Genomic DNA, 22,622 nt, shown 5'->3' with positions numbered 1-22,622 from the left:
CATAAGATTTCAAATATTTTAAATAAACGCTGTTCAATTAAAGTTAATATATTCACAAGATGACTGAAAAAATGTATAAAGTTTCCAATGAAATGTGCAGCAGCACAACTTTTTTTCTGTATTGATATTAATAAGAAATGTTTCTTGAGCTGGAAATCATCGGAAATCATCAATAGAATGATTTCTGAAGGATCTTGTGACACTGAAAACTGGAGTAATGATGCTGAAAAATGTAAATATTCATATATTATAATAGACAACAGTTCTTTTAAATAAATAAAAAATCTGAATATCACGTTTTTACTGTATTGTTTATCAAATAAATGCAGCCTTGACTAGCATAAGAAACTTTTAAAAACATAAAAAACTTTCTAATATTATTTTTATATTATTTATTACTAAAAAAAACACAAATGAATATATAAAAATTGCCACAAGGGGACTTCCGAATTATTAATATTTCACAATATTACAGCTTTTACTGTTTTAAAAAGGTGTAAAATAAAACATTCTCCTGCACTGTTAATTACACTGAATTGAGGATTATATTTTGAAGTAGAAAGATGGAAAAAAAAGTATTTTGTTGTAAAATATGCTCCAATGATATTTGTTTTATTTCTGACTAGTAAATAAAAATAATTACATATACTACATTTACATTTTACAATAACTAAATTTTTACGCTTTCATTCATGTCTGTAACACTTATGTATGGAGCCCCTTACATGACAAGCAAGAAAAAATTAATAAATTGTGCGCACAATTTACTAATTCGTTCCCTTACTGTACTAAAACGTGCACACGATTACTATTGCTTCCCTCGATTTGCTAAATCATGTGCACGATTTAGCAAATTGAGGGAACGAATTACTAAATCGTGCGCACAATTTATAAATCGAGTGAACAAAATAGTAATTTGAGGGAATGCAATAGTAATCATGTGCATGTTTTAGTACAGTGAGGGAACGAATTAGTAAATCGTGCACACGGTTTAGACTACAGTTTTTCCCTGCATGTCATGTTTGGGGCTCCATACTTATGTGCTTAAGTTTGAAGAAATCTTTCATTGTTTGTTTGCTGTCCTATAGTGTAAGAAGACATTGGACAGGCAACAAGAGACACAGCAACAATAAATGCATAGAACATGTTTCATTCTCTCTATGACCATTGTGCCCTGGAACCATGACACTGAACCCTGACTGCTGTTGTGGACTGTCCTGCTAAGAACGTTCTGCTACAAGTCAACTAACTTCCCACAATGATTTTCTTCTGTTAGCCACAAAGCTGCAAAGTGGACCATTATCTGAGAGAAGGTGTCAAACAGTATGTGTTGATTTACCTCCAGAATTTTTTCTTTAAATATTTCTGCCACTAAAACAATTGAGATATTTACAAAATGATAAGACCATCTCAACCCAAGAGCCTACCAAGATTTCTGACAGTTTCTTAAACTCCTTGTGTTCTGCCCCCAGCAATTTCAGCAGGCGAGGAAGAAAGTTAACCGCTGACCTCAGGGAGCTACGCTGTGAAATTCCTCGTGGCTTGGTTTTCTAGAATGAATTAGACCTTGTAGCCAACATACAGTACCGGCTTTCTAAGAGCAAACCTGCGCACTGTGCCTATAAGAAACAGAAAAAAAAAACACTCAACTTGACGGAATGTGTTTCTTTCTGTGAGGTATGAACGCTGCAGAAAGGTGTCTTTGTGTGCACTGATTGTAAATAGCAACGGCTCTCATCATGCATTCCAAAAACAGCACATGTCAGGTTCAGGCGTAGAGGAGTGTCAAATGTTTTTCTGTCTTTCCACTTTTTTGTGGACACAGAGAGCTGATGAAGTCCCATTGGATTTGCTTTGAAGTTATCAGATGCGATGTGCTGTATAGGGACAGCTTAGGCCAAAAGGAAAATTCTCTCATCATTTACTCAGCCTCGTGTCATTCCAGACTTTTTTGTATGGAACACAAAACGGGAAATTTAGCAGCATTTTACTGGTCACTGTTTTTCAGCAAATTACTTTGGACTTAAGAACTGAAGCTTTCGTTCCTTGAAAAGAACACAAGAGTATAAAAAAGCATTATAAAAGTAGTCTATGCAACTTATGTGTGTACATTTCAAGTCTTATGAACCCATACAATAGCTTTGTGTGATAAAAAGATCAAAATGCAAACTTGATTTGATGCTGACTTGAGAAAGCCTAGACTGAAAGTTTGAAGTAGTTGTTATAGCTTGAAGTAACAGCTTCCTGTGGCTCAGTAAAGCTTGAGGAAGATTGTAACAGCTTCCTGTGGCTCAGTGGTAGAGCATTGCATTAGCAGTGCAAAAGGTTGTGGCTTCAATTCCCAGGAAACACAGGTACAGGTAAAAAAAGAAAATGCATAGCCTGAATGCACTGTAAGTTGCTTTGGACAAAAGTGTTGGCTAAATGCATAAATGTAAATGAAACAGATTAAAAGTTAGAAGTAGTTTCTCAGACTGCTAGTTTAAGAATCCGTCATACATCTTTGTAAGCTTGAGATGATCTTATAATTTAATAAGTCTCTTAATTATGTAAAAATGCCAAGAATGACTGATTGACAGAAGACAAACCATGTGGGACGTTACACAATTATTATTATTTTTTGTCACTTTGTCTTCATTCACTTAAAATATATAGGAAGAACTATGATGTTCTGTAAAATATAGCCTTTTGAGTTTTACTGAAAGAAAGAAAGTTATACAAGTTTTAAAGAACATAAGGGTGAGTAAATAGTGACAGAATTTTATTTTTGTATTTTATTCTATCCATTTAAATGATGGGTCCTCTGAAATACAAACAGAGAATTCTTTAGACAGACAGATCTGAAAAGTATAATGTTTACTCAGCAGAACCATCAATGTGTGTAAATGAGTGTTGTAAAACTACACAGTTTTTTGATAAAAAAAATTCTGAGTTGTTTGCCTCCTCAATGCCAAACTATTCCATTGCTATGTGATCAATTAGTTCTTTTGGATGGTTGTTAACACAAGTTCTCTGTTTCTATTTTCTGTCAAGCTCAGCTATTACAAAGTAACCATAATCTAAATTGCCTAAAACAGCAAATTCAAGTTTATTTGTATAGCGCTTTTTACAAAATAAATCGTTACAAAGCAACTTTACAGAAAATTATGTTTCTACAATATTTAGTAGTAGCTAGTAGTTTGTGCACATTTGACGGGATTTTTGAAAACAAAAATAATAATAATAATACAAGACGTAGTCAGCTAGACGATGAACTATCAATATTATTAATTAAGTTATTATATGATTCAGTCACACATGTAGCAATAATTGTTAGTTCTGTTTGTTGATTCAAGGTTAGCATCCTCTGGGGTCCTCTGAGGGTCAGCATCATCTCTTCTCAGGTGTTCTGGATCCAGTCTTGGAGCTTGTGTATATCCTAGTTACCACGGGATGAAAATCCCGTGGCGAAACAGAAACAAAATACAGACATTAGCATAGCTGCTGATCCAACAAAGTAAAATTAGTTTAACCCAAGCTAATGAATAAAAATGCACCTTTGAACAGATGCAACTACACTCACAATTAAAAAGATACATTATTCGAATGCTTAGCGAAAGAGATGTGTTTTTTAATCTAGATTTAAACAGAGAGAGTGTGTCTGAACCCCGAACATTATCAGGAAGGCTATTCCAGAGTTTGGGAGCCAAATGTGAGAAAGCTCTACCTCCTTTAGAGGACTTTGCTATCCTAGGAACGACCAAAAGACCAAAAGTCCAGCGTTTTGTGATCTTAGGGTGCGTGATGGGTTGTAACATGGTAGAAGGCTAGTTAGGTACGCTGGAGCTAAACCATTTAAGGCCTTATAGGTAAGTAATGATAATTTGTAATGATAATCAAATACATATACAATTCCTCTTCCTCAACTTCCTAAACTTTCTTTGGATACAGCATACAGTGGATTGAGGAATAATGTAATTGGTTGTACACCAGAGTCAATAAACCCCACAGAGAAGTGGTCAGTTCATCTCCCTGTGGATTGAACTTTTACAGACTCAGCGATTGCATTCTCTCGTGTTTATGGCCTGTGCCAACTTTTGGCTGTGGGCACAGAAGAAATGCTTTAAAATTAACTCAACATACCTCAACCTAAAACAACTATTACCCTATAATTTTGATCTACAAAATAATCTTGTCTAAGTACTGAAACATCTATGGAATGTCATATTTTGTGTTGATGACATAATATCAGTGTGTTGGATCTAGTCTCGCAGAGCCAGATTTTTGGCATGAAATGTAGTCCACATGGCCAAAAACCGCTCACTTCAGTTTACAGTTTCATCATCCTAAATATACACTCTCCCTTATGCATTCATACACATTTTTATATATATTTTAATAAAATAAGAATATATATAAAAAAAAAACAATGTGTGTTTTATAATTGTTTTACATACAATATAAGAGCAGGACAGTCTGAAAACACAGGTTTGAAGCTGAGTCTATAATGGATCAGTTAAACAGATCTGTGATCACTGTTACACTGGGCATCTTGCTACATTATCTTATATACTTATACATTATTATATAAGTCTTATTTTATGTTCAAAATGGAATTATTATGCATTAATCCTTGAGCTACGGTTATGTTTAGTTTTGTAGTTACTTCTTAAACATTTACTGAAAGAATGCTTTGTTATGTGGAAACCAGCTGGGTGAAAGTTTCCTTCTAAAGCTAAAAATGTCTTGAGGTGGAAAAGCGAATGTCTTAACATTGCCAGAACTCTCAGAGAGACTGTGTTGAATGAAATCACCCAAAATAGATCTGCAACCTTATCTTTATGCAATGAAGGTATTCAAAAGTGCTTTTTTTCCCCTAAGTAAAACAATGACATATTATGAATTACATTTTAAGATTTTTACCAAATTAGGCTGGAATTATATCTGCATGCTTTCCCCATTTTTTAACCCCCCCAAAAAAGCTCAACATCATCTCAGCCATAATTTTTTCATTTTGACCATGTCTGGTAGCATGCAGAGAGGACATTTATGTGATTTCAGATTATTAAAAACCTTTGAAACCATCTAGACATAATGAGCAAATTGTCCTTAAGAGAATGTGTTTATGAAGGATATTAACAATGACAGAAAATAGAAGTAAAACAAACCTTAGATTTAATTCATAGTTTACAAAGCCATGAAAATTCTGTCATAATTTACTCACCCTCATGTCCATCCAAACCTGTATTCATTATGCATTTCTGTCTTCTGTGGAGCATAAAAGAAGACATTTAAATAAAGCAGCATGAATAATGAAGGGGACATGTTCTCATCACATCAAAAGCATGTGATGATTTATGTCCAACTTTACTAGAAACATTTAATATACTAGCATCTCTCTCTCTCTCTCTCTCTCTTTATACTTTCAGTTAAAAAAATTTTACCATTGCGTTAATAGAGAAAAAATGGCCAATTTACCTGAATTCATGGTATTTAATCGAGAAAACAGTTTATGGCGCCAGTGCTTTTGTTCCGTGTTACTGTAACTTTGTAACATTGTTGATGATGACGCAGAGCGTCTCTCTCAGCACCTGTCAGTGCGCGCGCGGTCTGCCTCGTCCTGTGACGTGTGTGACATCTACGAGCAGTTCTGATGCTGGAGCCCATCAGAGATCATTCACCAGGACGCAGAGCTCTGCTTCACAAGGTAAGAGCCTGACATTACACATCCGTTCTTAATTTCGATCGACTGTTTAGTTAGTTTACGAGTTTATTGATCCTAAAACAGTAAAGGCTGTTTGTTTAAGAAAGACGCGTCAGTTTTGCGATACGAATAAAACACCTGTAGAACAATAGCTCGTCTGTATATTCTTTACATTCATGAACGTCTTAAAATGTGAATTTGGAAATACACTTTTATTTTACGTAAAAAGTTGATAAATACGTTCGAAATATCGATGTTGTGACGCTCAGAAAACATAAAAATGCATTTTATACAATGAAACCATCTGCAGAAAAACATCTAAATAAAATACTAAAATATTGTTATAGTACTTTGGAATAAGTTTTTATTATTTATAAAATAATCAGTAAAGACATTTTATTTTAAACTTTAATATTTAAAAAAAAGTGTCAGTGTGGTATAACCAACATGCAGTAAGCCATTTTCTTGTCATTTGACAAGAAAGTGTAATCAGCTATTGCAAGGAAAATATTTAGTGTTCTTCAGATGACTGTTAAACCAATTATTTTTTTTAAAGTGAATCGACTTATAAAATGTTCTCTATTTTAAAAAACAACAACTTGTTTTTCAGTATTATTTACAGATTAAAAAAAAAAATCAGTATTATGATTTTGCAAGCCTTTTGCGGTTTTATAAGAACTGTAATAACATTCATGTTTGTCACATCTTGTTCTCAGTCTCTCCCACAAATCGATTTGTTTTATCTTTATGGCTGTTTAGTGGTTCACCAGCAGTTGAGTCAATTCATGAATACTCCTATTAACATTAACACAAACAAATTCCCCTTGTTATTTCTCAATGAATTATGAGACAGTCTGGCTCCAAAGAGACCAACAAGTGTAGCCCACATTCTACAGATTGAAAAGCCTGCTTGTTGAGCCCATGCAATGACAGAATGTTCTTACAGAGCAAAATAGGTGCATACAGAGGGTCCACTTAAATACAGGCAAAAGTGCTGAGAAGGAACAGCTGGTTAAACAAATAATGGGGGCCAAGAGTGTGTAAAAGTATAAATTAATAACGCATGGCTTTATTTTACACATGAATGAAGCACTCAGTATTGCATGGAGTACTGAGTTTGCCATCTCTCGGTTTGGAGCAAGATAAAACCTGAGCTTCAGTGAGCCACCATGGTGAAACTTGACCAACTTTCTTACCCCAGTGTAAACAGACAGACCTGAAGCTGAAACAGCAGTCATATATTCATGTCATACTACATACTTTGTTCTCCATCTGCCTGGTCTTAAAGTTGGTACCACCATTGTTTCAGCAGACACTGGGATTCTTTATAAATAGCTGTTTAACATAATGCATGTTGCCTGGTTTGCTATTTAGCAGTGGTTAATCAGATCTGTCTGGTAGCTTTTTGGCTGCTGATCTCAAGGTCATGTCACCAGCTTTCTCAAAGATGTGTCCATTGTTCTGTGATAACCATGGCTGAACTCTTACCTTTTCCTCTCATGGTTTGTAGAACACATTAAACCAGCCAGTTTTCCAAGTGACCTTTCATCCTTATTCTCCACAGTGCTGTGATGTAGAGGAGGGTGGCCTGGGGTGATGCAATTCATTTCACCCCTGGTCTCCTCTAGGTTAATGTGTTGCATCACTCAAAGAGTCTGTTTTTTATCTCATTAAATGTTCATTTCATGCTTAGACAAGTGTCGTTAATTAGATTTCAGTAAAACTCAACTTGCACAGACTGATCTTAAAATGTATCTTTCTTTTGTCTCAAGATGCACACCATGTTTTTTTTTTTTTAAGGCACATTTAATATATTTATTTATTCATACTTAAATGTCCTAATTGAACTATGGCCTAATCCTGGCTTAGTCTACGCCCTGTCTGTGAATCCAGGCCTATTAGTTTTAAGCAGGACCTTAATTTCTAGTGAAGGGTACATTGTCTTTTAAAAGGTTAGTTGACAACAGACACTCTAAAAAATAGCACACATTTAAGACTGGATTGCAATACATACTAAGACACTGAGACTTCATAAAATGCTATTTGGCCAGAGACAATTGCAGGCTGACCTTTGTTAAGGATGCTTTCAAAAGCATATTTCAGTTTTAATACATATTTTAATATGCTTCATTACTTGTAAAAGGGAACACATGCAGTCTGTTGCAGTATTTTCACCACTCTTTCTGAATTTATCATTAATCCATTTGGAGATGCAGATAGCAGGTCTAACACTAAGATGTGGGATAATATCCGGGTAATGAGGCAGTGTGTGTATTGGTTAAAGAGAGACAGTTGTAGTTTATGCATAAGCACTGAGGAATCTTTGTGTGTGCTAAGGTGGTGCGAGGGTGACGTCAAAACCCTCAGTACTTTAATGAGGTGGACCAGCATGAACCCACCCCATGTACAAAAAATATTCTCTTATATATAACACTTTATTTGTAGTACAGAATATTAATATACCAAACAGTTTTATATACAGTATTGTTCAAAATAATAGCAGTACAATGTGACTAACCAGAATAATCAAGGTTTTTTGTATATTTTTTTATTGCTACGTGGCAAACAAGTTACCAGTAGGTTCAGTAGATTCTCAGAAAACAAATGAGACCCAGCATTCATGATATGCACGCTCTTAAGGCTGTGCAATTGGGCAATTAGTTGAATTAGTTGAAAGGGGTGTGTTCAAAAAAATAGCAGTGTGGCATTCAATCACTGAGGTCATCAATTTTGTGAAGAAACAGGTGTGAATCAGGTGGCCCCTATTTAAGGATGAAGCCAACACTTGTTGAACATGCATTTGAAAGCTGAGGAAAATGGGTCGTTCAAGACATTGTTCAGAAGAACAGCGTACTTTGATTAAAAAGTTGATTAGAGAGGGGAAGACCTATAAAGAGGTGCAAAAAATGATAGGCTGTTCAGCTAAAATGATCTCCAATGCCTTAAAATGGAGAGCAAAACCAGAGAGACGTGGAAGAAAACGGAAGACAACCATCAAAATGGATAGAAGAATAACCAGAATGGCAAAGGCTCAGCCAATGATCACCTCCAGGATGATCAAAGACAGTCTGGAGTTACCTGTAAGTACTGTGACAGTTAGAAGACGTCTGTGTGAAGCTAATCTTTTTTCAAGAATCCCCCGCAAAGACCCTCTGTTAAAAAAAAGGCATGTGCAGAAGAGGTTACAATTTGCCAAAGAGCACATCAACTGGCCTAAAGAGAAATGGAGGAACATTTTGTGGACTGATGAGAGTAAAATTGTTCTTTTTGGGTCCAAGGGCCACAGGCAGTTTGTGAGACGACCCCCAAACTCTGAATTCAAGCCACAGTACACAGTGAAGACAGTGAAGCATGGAGGTGCAAGCATCATGATATGGGCATGTTTCTCCTACTATGGTGTTGGGCCTATTTATCGCATACCAGGGATCATGGATCAGTTTGCATATGTTAAAATGCTTGAAGAGGTCATGTTGCCCTATGCTGAAGAGGACATGCCCTTGAAATGGTTGTTTCAACAAGACAATGACCCAAAACACACTAGTTAACGGGCAAAGTCTTGGTTCCAAACCAACAAAATTAATGTTATGGAGTGGCCAGCCCAATCTCCAGACCTTAATCCAATTGAGAACTTGTGGGGTGATATCAAAAATGCTGTTTCTGAAGCAAAACCAAGAAATGTGAATGAATTGTGGAATGTTGTTAAAGAAACATGGAGTGGAATAACAGCTGAGAGGTGCCACAAGTTGGTTGACTCCATGCCACACAAATGTCAAGCAGTTTTAAAAAACTGTGGTCATACAACTAAATATTAGTTTAGTGATTCACAGGATTGCTAAATCCCAGAAAAAAAAATGTTTGTACAAAATAGTTTTGAGTTTGTACAGTCAAAGGTAGACACTGCTATTTTTTTGAACACACCCCTTTCAACTAATTGCCCAATTGCACAGCCTTAAGAGCGTGCATATCATGAATGCTGGGTCTTGTTTGTTTTCTGACAATCTACTGAACCTACTGGTAACTTGTTTGCCACGTAGCAATAAAAAATATACTAAAAACCTTGATTATTCTGGTTAGTCACATTGTACTGCTATTATTTTGAACAATACTGTATGAAAAAAAAAAGCCACAACAATTTTCTGACCAGTGTGGCACACAAATTGTTGGAAGGCATGAATGAATGCTGTAGAACAGGCTAGAAAAACTATGTTCACAAATGTAGCAGAAATTGATATAGAAATAAATTTAAAAAACCTTCATTGTTTGGCTCCCAATTACATACACTCACTCAAGATGAGGACTGAAATCATATGAGTGGCCTAGAAGAGTTGTTTAGTTGGCTGCCATGTCAAGATCATGTGACCAGAAAACTACACCTGTAAATAGGATCTAAAATGTGATTAGTAACCAAAAATTTGCGTGAAACTACATCATCACCAGTAGGTGCCAGTACAAAGTCCAAGACCACAATGCTTAATGCATCTTTAAAGATGACCTTATAATAAGTATGTTCATCTGTCAATGTACAGAAGAGAACATGCGATAAATTGACTTACATTATGTACAGAAGATTCTGTGATTTCCCAAAAATCACACACACACACACACACACAAAAACAACTCAGAAAGACTGTGTATTATTCAGAACAGAGAATCTCCTTGTTCATTATGAATGGCTGAACTATTTTCTGACATTTGCATATTTTCTCAAAATAAAGTTTTCTCAAATAAACTGAAACATTAGAATATGTTTTAATAGAGAACAAGGAACTCTATATAACCCCGCTCTATAACCCAGAATACAATACATATACATATATAATCTCACTTACCATCATGGCATTCAAATTCCACTCATACAAGTTTGTAACAACATGAAGGTGAATAAGCAATGAATCAGGTCCATTATTTGTCCGATTCATAGAATGTAAAACAAAAATGCTACAAAACCATGCCTATGTGTAGTAATATAAGACAAATATGCTGCATATGGCACCAGTAACAAATGAACTTGACTTAGGAACGGAGTCTGTGAAATGAACTCTACTGGGTGCTTGCAGAGAGTGTAGGTCGAATACACGCCTGACCCCTAGAGAAAACACATGGAAAGATTTTAGATGTTATGACATGGCTCTTTAAGTTTTTGGGAGTGGTGCTGTGAATGCTGAAGACTGCGTAATGGCCCATCCAATTAACCCGTCACTGGGGCCCGTCTTAGGCATGTTAGTGCACTAAATCTCCAGAAGTGTCAGTAGGTCTTTCGGCACTGTTTAGAAATACTTATAGTTCATTTGTCTGGAAAATTAAAAGCACAAGTTGAAGCTGAAAATCCAATCATTGTTGCCTGAAAACAAAATCTACACAATTTTTCATCACATTCATTGTGGCTCTAAGTATTTAAACTAAACGAAATAATTTTTTTGCATAAAACTGTCCCCTCAGTAACTTAAACAGGACTTCCTTTGAGCAGAGCCTGTGTGGCTGACAGAAAGTGGAAATAAATATAATCGACGTAAATGAGAGGCTTTAGGATCCCATTCATACACTGTCATCGGTCTAATGTCTAGTGTAGAGAGATGCCATGGCCTTCAAACATAGTGAATCATTTGAAGGGCGGAAACACTGCTCAGATGTTGTGGAGATTAAGGGTTATGGTGTGCTTTGTAGAATCACACGTAAGCTTTAAACATGAGTCATTGACATCACAGGTTTACACTGCATCTATTTGTGTTGAACTGTTTTTGCATTCACCTGAAAATCACCACTGCCATCTACACAGTCAATTATGTCTGTATTTCCTGACAAGAATAATTACAGACAAATCCTCATCTAACTGGCACACTGTACATTCATCTCACAATGAAATTAGAGCATACTCTCTGATACTGCTATCAGGTTTTATTGAAAAGACATCTCTGTTCTGTAACTATGGATTAGACCTTAATTAAAATGGCCAAATATTGACAGACTAAACTGTCTGGCTTATATATATTGGTTCATGAATTCTAAAAATGCTGTTTTTTTTTTTTATTATGACCAAATGGTATTATATTTAGCATTTGTTGAAATCAAGTTGACTTGCGTAATGCATGATCACTGAAATCTATATATGTGTTTGGCACTTGCTGAATGAATAAGAGAGAGAAACACAAACACTGTCACATCTGGAGATCTACTTCCAATCAAGGAAAGAAATAGCCCTCAACATATTGCAGAGTGATTGGCAATGACTACTCAAATCAACCACTTAAGGGATTATGTTTTGGAACAAGGGAATAGGGTCAAAGGGAAATTAGGTAAATGAGGATTGGAAAGTCTGCAGAACTGCTGGGACAATCTGTGCTCAAGTTAAACAAGCATGTCCCATGTTCAAATTGTTGACAAGTTATTTTTTTCCTTCACAAATTATGCCATGCTTATCAGGGTTGCTAACTCTCACGCTGGCATGACACTCACACTTGGACTTTAACGTGAGATTGATGCTGAAAGCGTGAGTGTCACGCCAGATGCGTGAAAGTTGGCAACCCTGTGCTTATCCAATCATATTCCACTGCACTTAGAGTCTGCAAGTGTCCTGGTGGTCAGGCAACTATTATACTGCTTAAAGACCTCGAACTTGACTACTCAAAAAGTGGCATTGTTAATCATCGGCAAATTTATTTGATGTTTATCACAAAGATCAGGACTTAATGTCAAGGTGGTAACAGCAACCTGGCTTAAATTTCCAAAAACTAGAATAGTACAAGGTTAAGAACATCAGAGTATTCACTGTTTACACTGGATTGTCTTTAAGCAAATTCAACAATCAAATTTGTAACCATTTCCTGGCAGCAAGAGATGTGAACAACGGGATACTTTTCACCCCAGTTGGAGAGTCGGAGCCTCTTCCCAGAAGATAAGTTCTCAAAGATAAGTTGTGCAAGACTAAAATTCTTGTGATGCTTTTGTAAATTAGCTGGTGGTCTGGCACCATTTCTAATCCATTACTGTTTTCTGATCAACTGCAGTGTTTAGGACATTTATCCACATTTGAAACTAAAGGCATAGATTGTTTTCCCTGCGCTTGACCTCACTGTACACAATAAACTGTCACAAAGGAATGTGACTGGAAACAGTGCTCTCTGTCAACAGCACAATTAGTGTGGCTAAGAGTTAACGGTCTGTGTTTGGTTAACTCTCAGCCGGCAAAACAAAGCATGTTTGACAGTCATTACACTAAAAAGGCCTTAGGGTCATTTGGGTGGGAACAAATTCTTTTAGCTGAAACACTTGTGCCATAAAGTGGCCTCATTGAGCAATTTAGCATAGCAGAACCATTCAGCATCATCCAATTCCTGGAGATATTTTGGTTTGCATTTTGTCCATTTCACAACAGAAGACATGTTTTCCTTCTCCTGTAGGATATTATTTTATTTTGTCACAGTTGACTGAGCACATTGTAGTGTGGTAACTTATCTATCACAGGAGAGGGCACTGCATCTGCAAGTCCTCACTGTTATCAGCAGTGGCTTCCTGGTATGCGTAATGACTGTTTGCAGGCTGGGTCTGGGGGGGTTGGCAACTCTGCAGAGCAGTTCTGCTGACTGCAGTAGAGAGGGACTACCTCAGTGCGTCAGCACTCTGAAATGAATGAAGAAAAAACGAATCAGTCAGATTGACTGCAGAGACAGAGAGGGAGAGAAGACTCTACACACTTTCTAATCTTGATCTTTTGCATAGCTGTCCTCACATGCGCTAGTGGCCAGGAGCACATGCTCTGTAAGATGGTAAGTCTTTTCTGAACTTGGAGTCTGTAGGGAGGCAATCTGTGCTTTAGAATTGTGCCAGCAAAGTTTTGTGCTAGTTTGTGCCATAGCGAGCATCGCGACTGCACTTTTCTCACAGTTCATTGCCTTTTAAGGTGAAGGGTAAAGGAAGCCCTGCAGCACTGGTGTTAATTGGGATTTATGCATGTGTGAAAAGTTTAACAGTCCTAGTCATTTATTTATGTACCTTGCATGAGTATCTTTCTGGGATATGTGGTAAAAAGGACACATTGTGCACTGATGTCTGTGTGACAGTACTGCACAGGGGAGTTACTGCAGATGGAAACGTGCAGGGGATCTGGTGCAAGTCACACAAAACCAAACTCTCTCACAAACTCCAAAAAAATGGCTTGAGATTTTTTAAGTAAAGCCTAATAATATTACTCTAAAGAATGTCTCCTTATTGGATTGGAAGTACGGTAGATAAATTGTTTTGTTAAATGCATATTGTCTGACTGCCCCTTATTTTTGTGTTCTCATGTAGTGAAGTACTCCCCAACCCCCCCACCGGTGCTATAAATCAAGATGACCTTCCTTCTTTTCTTCCTCTTGGTCCTTTCCAAGAGCCGAGCTGACAGTTTTGAAGAGGCATACAGTGACCTGGAACACTACAGGACAATATACACCTCAGGTAAGAGATGGGAAAAGATGTGTTTGTGATTGTGAATGAGAGGAAATTGTAGAAAGAGGGTGAAGAGGATAAAGAGAAAGTAAAACAGAGGTGGGGGGGGGGGTTGTACTGTCCCTAAATGGTGCTTCCCCCTCCAGCATTTCTTAACAGGGACACTTACCATAATTATCTCACCGGGTGTTGGCTTAGGTGATTCGAAACCCTCTGGTTCCCATCACAGAATGCAAAGTGACTGATATTACTTACTACAAGTGTTAAATATTTGATAAGCTATTGGGGTTTAGTATTGTTTAATGCTGATATCTGATTATAGTAGTAATATCAACATCTTTTGTTGATCCTGGATCAACATTATTGTCCAAAAATATAGACTTCACCCAATCCCTACCCCTAAACCTAACCCTACCCATAATTTATTCCTAAAATCAGTGGGAAATGATAGCTGATTAACAAGGGTGTAGAAGCACCTAACCCTAACTGAAAGCCTAAAAAAGATAACTGAAAGCCTGAAAAGATATATCTAAATTCTGAATGGTTGATTGGAATGTTGTTCTAGGATCAACAAGGATGTTGAACTTGGTGAAATCACGCTCGCCCTAGTAAGTTCAACTTTTGGTTGAAGTTTTGACAAAGAAAGTTCCTTAATTCCTGTAGCGTACTTATAGGTTGAATTTAACTAGAGTATGCAGCGTGTCTTTGTTGACGGGATAACTTTCCGGTTTTCAACAGATCCACAGATCCAACAGCGTGTTGATTAGAACTTGACAATCCCAAGTCTTTACTCATCCTTCAGCCTTGTAATGTGAGCCTTGTAAGTGTTTTATGTAGAAAAAAAAATTCCTCTAACATCTAACTATGCCAGCAGCCATTACTCTGCAGCCCTCACCTGGATGCCCACTGAAGCTAAGCAGAGTTGAGTGTGGTCAGAACCTAGATGGTAGAGCTCCTGGGAAAACTAGGTTGCTACTGAAAGAGGTGCTAGTGAGGCCAGCAGGGGATGCTCACCCTGTGGTCTGTGTGGGTTCCAGTGCCCTGGTATAGTGACTGGGACACTGCCTTCATTGGAAGAGCATACACAGACATTCTTATGTTTCTTTCATAAACATGCAGGGGAGTTTCCACTTCTCTGAAATCTAACAAACATTATGATGTATGTGTTTGCATAACCACAACAGCATGCAGCAATAGACATGGATGAATTCAAGCTATAATCTTTGTGAAATGCCTCACATTATTAAACACTAAACAATGCAACATGCCCTGGAGAACATAAACTGATCAAAGACTATTAACTCAAGTTACATCTTTGACTGAAATCTGAATATATTTTTCTCTAACTTTTAGAAAATGGCCCCAGACTCTCAGTTGACACAGCACAACCCAAAGTAATCTCTCAACGTGGAGGCAACGCCACACTGCAGTGCAAGTTCAATCGGGATCCCTCATCTCCCCCAAATCCCAAAATGAGGATTAAATGGACTAAACTGACTTCAGACTATCTGAAGGAAATTGATGTGTTTGTAGCTATGGGCTTCCACAAAAAGAGCTATGGTCGATTCCATGGCCGTGTACACCTGCAGGATGCCAGCAAGAATGATGCCTCATTGGTTATCACTGACATCACTCTGGAGGATTATGGGAAATACAAGTGTGAAGTTATCGATGGCTTGGAGGATGATACTGCAGTTGTATCCCTTGACCTGGAAGGTAAAACATAGATTTATGTTGCTAACATATCTTGCTGGATTTTCCTGGTACCTCTAACAAACATTTAGCCATGCACCACCACAACGTCTCATAGGTTGTTTTAATTTTATGAAAATTTAGATGCTGGTGTGGTACTGTCTCATGTTTTAAAACTAGATTGACTAGCAAGATTTCATGGGTCAAACAATTTAATCAGTTGTAAGTAAGTTGTAATGGTGAACACCATGACTAGGTACATCAACGAGGTAGGCCAGCACCCAACAATAATCTTTACTAAAACAATGTCTTTGACAGTTTTCATTTGGTTATATGAATATTTTGTCTACATATTCTGTTTCCTTAAAACATAACTTCTCAAGTTTTTAAGTTACTCTACAAAATGGCCACATGGATAAATCACATTTCTACAGCAACACTACCATTGTAAGACTGGGTTGTTGTTTTTTTCCAGAATATCACACATAACTCTATACACAGTTCACGCATCCTTGGCTGTTCCTCAAAGGCAATTAACTATGAGATAGCATTGTGCTGATTCACACTGTGTGCCATGTAAACACTATTCAATAGTCTTATAATGCAGAGTAGAACAATTTATAAATCTAGACCATCACTAAGATCCTGACATAAAAGCTATCATTCATGACCAAATAATGGAACTTTTATTTGGTCCTTGCTGTCTGCATTCTTGGCATCATTTCAGTTGCATGCAATAAATCAAAATTTTAATTCACTTTAGATGAAGCATTGGAGAAATCAATCTGGAATTTAATTATTGCCAGATTACACAGATTATTATCTTATCAGAGAGCATTTTAAGAATTTCTATTATGCAAAAATGCACTATCATTAATTTTTTGGCTCTTCGGGTTCCTACAGGCATTGTGTTCCCATATTTTCCTCGACTGGGACGTTACAACCTGAACTTCGCTGATGCTGAGAAAGCTTGCCGAGACCAGGATGCCACTGTGGCATCTTTCGATCAGCTGTATGATGCATGGAGAGACGGGTTGGATTGGTGCAATGCAGGGTGGCTCAATGACGGATCGGTGCAATACCCCATCACCAAACCAAGAGAGCCATGTGGAGGCAAAAACACCATTCCTGGTGTGAGGAATTATGGGATGCGTGATAAGCAAAAGGAAAGATATGATGTCTTCTGTTTCACCTCTAACTACAAAGGTTTGTCCTCCCCACTATGTGATAAAAGGCATTTGAAATAGGCTAGCTTCTCCAAAAAAGTAAAGCAATTGATGTTATACATAATGTATGAAAAGAAAAAACAAACTGAGTTCAGCCATGCAAAGAATCTCCTTTAATATTCTTAATGCATATTATTTGAAAGTAAACGCCTGTCCTCTTTCTCTTCTCCAGGACGTTTCTATTATCTGATACACCCTTTCAAACTTTCATATGATGAGGCAGTGCAGGCATGTCAAAAGGACGGTGCTCAGATCGCCAAAGTTGGGCAGATGTACGCAGCATGGAAGCTGCTGGGCTACGACCGCTGTGATGCAGGCTGGCTGGCAGACGGCAGCGTACGTTACCCAATCTCCAGACCACGCAGACGCTGCAGTCCCACGGAGGCTGCCGTCCGCTTCTCTGGTTTTCCAGACAAGAAGCACAAACTCTATGGCGTCTACTGCTACAAGAGTGACAACTGAGCGTACCAACTGTACAGCTCAAGAACTAAGTGTGATAATGTAAGGCGTTAGTTTGAGTGCATTAAAACTGTGACAAAGTCTCTAGATACTGTAATACAAAAGGATTTAAATATAAAATAAGTGATTGGTGTTAGTTTGAAGCAAAGATTCTGTAGAATTAGGCACCTCAGGCACCCTCTTCTCTCAAAATCAGAACTTTGCTACAAGACGTCAACAGGACAGGAAGAGTATTCATTGGATGCCGCAGAAATTATAGCAACTGGTTCCAGGTCTAAATGTTCTAAAACAGTACAGCAGTGCTGAAGGAAGAGATATTTGGTGAGACTGCAGAAGAAATTCACACTGTACTCTTCCATTTAGCATGCAGTAGCTTGAGGGATGTTCTAGAACAGAATGATAGCAAAGCTTACATACTTTGAACTGATACCTTTGGGCACTTAGTTTATCATTCAAGAACATCATATTCCATTAGGGGTGTAACGGTTCACAAAATTCACGGTTCGGTTCGATACGATACACTGATGTCACGGTTCGGTTCGGTTCGGTTCGGTACGTTTTAGATACAGCAAAATGCAAAAACATCTCAACTTTTCAGAATGCCGCAAGCGCACCGCGGGTCATGTGACAAGAACTAACCAATCAGCTTCATCCTTTCCCATAACAACGTTGAAAACTCAGCCAAGATGAAGGAACAGCTGATCATAGTTGTATATGGATTGCAATTTTGAAATAAATTTAGTAGCAGAGCTACTGCAAGCGATTTTTAGAGCTGCAAATCCATTTATCCTTCGCTGAAATTTCCGCGTCTCATGGAGAGAGCACGTCATTGTTGCTTAGCAAAGACAGACGCCTCATGAGCGCTTCTGCCCGAGCGCTTTGGAAAGGAGGAGAAAGACGTGCTTAGCGTTTTCCACGCGTTTTTAGGAGCGATATGTGAACGGACCCTAAGGCGCTCGCTCACTCAGCACGCGCTGAAGGCTCATTGCAAAATGTCTAATGCATTTAACAGACCAGAAATATAAGATCCTAAAATAACCAACAGGTCTGGTGTTTGGGTGCACTTTGGATTCCCTGTAAGCTATAATACTGGTGTCTAAATGCTGCAGGCATAGTTTGTTGCGTGCATGTTTCTCCTTTTTTTCGTCTTTTCCCAGATACTGACACAATAAGGTGATGTCGGCGTAAATGAGTTGACATGTTTCAAGTATTCACGCTGGTGTTTTTTTTTTTTTTAAAGCAATGAAGCAACCGCGCGAAGCCCTCACTATATAGGATTTTAGAAAGAATGCAGAGCACTAGTGTAGTGTGCAAACTTACCACAGTGTGGATTTCAGAAAGTGTGCAAAGACTTCACGTGCACACTTACCATAACATGGATTTACAAATAATGTTCTAAGGAGGGGCTCTCATGTCACTCTGATCGAGCAGCTCATAGATGGAATCATGCATCTCAAACAATATGTTTGAGAGTCATCTTCTTTTTCTAGTCTGTTAAACGCATTGGCCATTTTGCAACGAGCCTTCAGCGCGTACTGAGTGAGCGAGCGCCTGACTGAGTCATAACATAACATAAACATAAGTTGGTGTTTTTTTCTTCTTCGGGAGTGTCAGGGGCGTTGCCTGTTACGTCGTTTGGGTTATTGGGCTACCTTGTTGAACGCATATCATTATATTTCTCTTTTTTTTTTTTCCAAATATAATTAATTAGTCCAACGAACCGTTCGGTATGCATAATGCGTACCGCGTACCGAACCGAAAGCGTCGTACCGAACGGTTCAATACGAATACGCGTATCGTTACACCCCTATATTCCATATAAATAGCATGTTAAAAATATATTTTCTGTTAATAGGAAAACAAATTAGACGAAAGTCCTAAATACCATTCAGTACAGCCATGGCATAATGAACCATTTTTTCTTTTGCCATCCTTACAGGGTGCTATATTGTATTATTTTCTAAAAGCATACCTTTTTAAATTTAGTTTTAGTATGGACCAAACCATGTTGAGTCATAAGTCGCATTGTTTTGTGATTTTTTTAAACTATTGAAATATACAAGTAGAGTGTTTATAAATGTATGTTAATTATATTTTTCTTGAAAATATGTGTTTATACAATGTCGCAAGACGTAATGTCAGAAATTCAGAGCTCCAATGTATTGACCTCATCACTGTCAAACGTTATTTGTGTTCAGGAAGATGAAGAGATCTGTGGTTCATACCACAGACATTATAACAAAACCATTGTTTTTCCAAAAGTAAACCTTGGTTTGTTTTCTAGAACTAGTTATTTAGTATTTCTGATCGATTCATGAAACCACAGAAAACCTATCCTCAATCATAGCCCGTGGCAATGTTGCCAAATGGTAATACAAAAATGTTAATAAAAATTTGTTTACTAGAGGAAGTTGTGTGAAAGAAAGCACACAACCCATTTTCTAGCACATGTGATGAGTAGTTTTAGTCTATGCATGTTATGGTTTACTAATAGCAAGACAGGTGATAAAAAGACAACAGGTGTACTCAAAGATGATGCAAACAATAAAGGCTAAACAAAAAAAGTGCATAGTTAGCATGCTGCATTCAGTCGTTATTGTCTGCGAAGCAGTAGACCTTCAGAAAAACACGTCAAAGTCATGGCATTCGGAAAACAAACCATTAGAACAGACTGCCAAGCTAAGACAAAAACAACTTGATGTTTTAGGGTCAACACAGCAGGTTTAGAACTCAAGGTCAGGAGTTTTAGCCACTACATTAAATGACCAGCTCCACCAAGAAAAAAGGAAAAATACATAAGTTCTAAATATTGGTGGTTTTTCAAAATACAGTATTCACATTCATTTCATTATTCATTTTGTTTTGACTCTGGCAACTGTACATGTGCCTTGTTTACAAAACTTCAATTGAATGTCTTTACATTCAACATTCAAAATGTCTTTACAAAGAATGTTAACATTTTCACCCTTGTTTTGTGTACATAAAATATAATTAAAGGGATATTTTGACTGTATCAATGTGGGAAAAAACCTTGACACAAAAAATAAACAATCAGTCAAATACATATTTGGTTTGGTTGGTTTTAGAAAAGCACACTGAGAAATTATATAAAAATAACTAGTCTAGTTTTAACAGTCTGTGACATTACACACACACTCGGCCAAAATAAAGAAATTGCAAGGAAAATAGAAATCAGGTTGTCCTCAGAATTAAAAGCCCAAGATCATACAGGCTAAACGTTGCATATCTCAAAAACTGTTAAAACTGTTATGTTCTAATCATATCTTTCAAACCAAACAAAATCTGACAATGATGGTATCACAAACATTGCTTCATTCACAACAACCCCTTAACAGTAGAGTGACCAGACATCCCTGGTTTTTGGTGTCCTGTTACCTGAAATGTCCCCTTTGTGAGCTATACTGATTACTAGCCACACACTGCTACTTTGGACATGAAGAACTTGGACTAGAGCAGAATGAGAGCATTATTTTCTATTATCATCAATTATCAAGAGAGACACACCATTTTGGTTTCAGGGTAGTTACATACTAACTATATACATGTTGAAACAAAGTAATACTGTTTGTGTGTACGTACTGTATGATAAGATATTGTACTGTATTAAATATTCATCTTTATTCAACTTTCGCCTTCACAACATAACGATATGAATAGTAATATTAATAAAAATTAAAATATATAAAAATAAATTAAACAATTACATCTGCAGAAAGCACATACTTTGTGGTCAAAATTAGCCTAAGATGCAAAATAATAAGCCTGAGTAAAGATCCATTTCCAAAAGCATAACATAACTTGGAAAAAAAAACATTTAAAAAGTTGTAATTACTCAGTTTGTGAAAACTTTAAATACAGTCAGAAACTGTTACAATTCTTTGATAAATACAGTTTTAATTATCATATGTTCTTATTTATATTGATTTATTTTAAGTGTTTTTTGTAAAGTCATAATTAATCCTGTTTTATAAATCTGTTATAAAACTGTTTACTATTTGCAATAGTTAGGCTACTTTCATATTGTGATTTTTGAAGAATTGTAGTCCTATTAAAAACCTAGGGTAAGTTTGATTCTTTAACATCATTGTAATTACTAATAATGATATTAATATCGAATCCAAAACAATTAAAAATCATACATAAATATATTGTCCCTGTTTTTTAATTAATAATATATTGATCACTGAACTAGGAAAAGTCCCCGGTTTTTATTTCAGAAATCTGGTTACCTTACTTAACAGAAAAACTTGTCCAGCTTATTCAACTGTGTGCTTTCTGTAAATAAACAGGCAACTGCATGGTTTAACTAAAAGGCGGGACTTACATAAGTATACCTGCCATATAAGTGTTTTCTCAAATTTACATACAGCTTTCTTTAAGGATTCTCACTGGTATATTTCTTATTACCATTTTATTGGACAAAAATGTGCATACACTCCTAACGTACAAAAATATTCAATCAAGAAGAGTCAACAATACTTTTAGTCCATTTTCAAAGACGAAATGAAGCAACTAAAAGTTTGGTCAGTTTTAGCTGATACAGAACTAGCTGACTAGCTCATACAGAAAGTTAGCCTAAAAGCAAACAGACATGGACTAATACCACAAAAATACAATTTCATGGGTCTAAAGATGGCCATTGTCACCTTAGACATATAAATACCTAGACGCCTCATTGGCCGCTTTGAGCCGTTGCCGCGATACGTCAACGCGTCCGCCATATTAGTGAGGGCAAGACTGCCTTAAAACAAATGAAAGTAAACGGGGGAGCTGCGGTTTTTACTGAATAAAAACACCATAACATTCCCACTTACCAACCAATTTCAGAGGATAAAAAAACAGTTAAAGGGGGGGGGGTGAAAAGCTACTTCATGCATACTGAGTTTTTTACACTGTTAAAGAGTTGGATTCCCATGCTAAACATGGACAAAGTTTCAAAAATTAAGTTGTACGTTTGAAGGAGTATTTTTGTTCCAAAAAAACCTCTTCCGGTTTGTCACAAGTTTCTGAAAGTTTTTTTCGAGTATGGGTCTGTGTGACTTTAAATGGAGCGGAATTTCCTTATATGGGTCCTAAGGCACTTCTGCCGGAAGAGCGTGCGTTCCCCTGGAGCAGAG

At 37.0% G+C, this 22,622-nt stretch overlaps 1 protein-coding gene across 2 annotated transcripts; it reads left to right on the top strand.

The window, feature by feature from the left end:
• Window positions 1-5,584: 5,584 nt before the first annotated feature.
• Window positions 5,585-18,075, top strand: LOC113054613 (hyaluronan and proteoglycan link protein 1-like). 2 transcript variants are annotated; one of them, XM_026220273.1, is made up of 5 exons: window positions 5,585-5,686; window positions 13,970-14,116; window positions 15,461-15,823; window positions 16,703-17,005; window positions 17,198-18,075. In XM_026220273.1, exons 2-5 carry the CDS (start codon window positions 14,011-14,013, stop codon window positions 17,485-17,487), a joined length of 1,062 nt encoding a protein of 353 aa, XP_026076058.1. In that variant the 5' UTR covers window positions 5,585-5,686; window positions 13,970-14,010; the 3' UTR covers window positions 17,488-18,075. The 2 variants fall into 2 exon arrangements, with proteins under 2 accessions (XP_026076058.1, XP_026076057.1); XM_026220272.1 differs by lacking the exon at window positions 5,585-5,686 and adding an exon at window positions 13,218-13,446.
• The last annotated feature ends 4,547 nt before the right edge of the window (window positions 18,076-22,622 follow it).

The sequence above is a fragment of the Carassius auratus genome, chromosome 35, assembly GCF_003368295.1.
Source record: "Carassius auratus strain Wakin chromosome 35, ASM336829v1, whole genome shotgun sequence".
In the NCBI taxonomy this organism is placed as follows: domain Eukaryota; kingdom Metazoa; phylum Chordata; class Actinopteri; order Cypriniformes; family Cyprinidae; genus Carassius; species Carassius auratus.
Note: the sequence above shows the minus strand (reverse complement) of the source record. Positions and strands in the feature narration are given on the sequence as shown.

Excerpts from the sequence above, each read along its gene's own strand:
- LOC113054613 (XM_026220273.1), top strand. The coding sequence starts at position 14,011 with ATGACCTTCCTTCTTTTCTTCCTCTTGGTCCTTTCCAAGAGCCGAGCT. Across the intron at positions 15,824-16,702 it reads TGTATCCCTTGACCTGGAAG|GCATTGTGTTCCCATATTTT; the intron begins GTAAAACATAGA and ends GGGTTCCTACAG. Across the intron at positions 17,006-17,197 it reads TTTCACCTCTAACTACAAAG|GACGTTTCTATTATCTGATA; the intron begins GTTTGTCCTCCC and ends TCTCTTCTCCAG.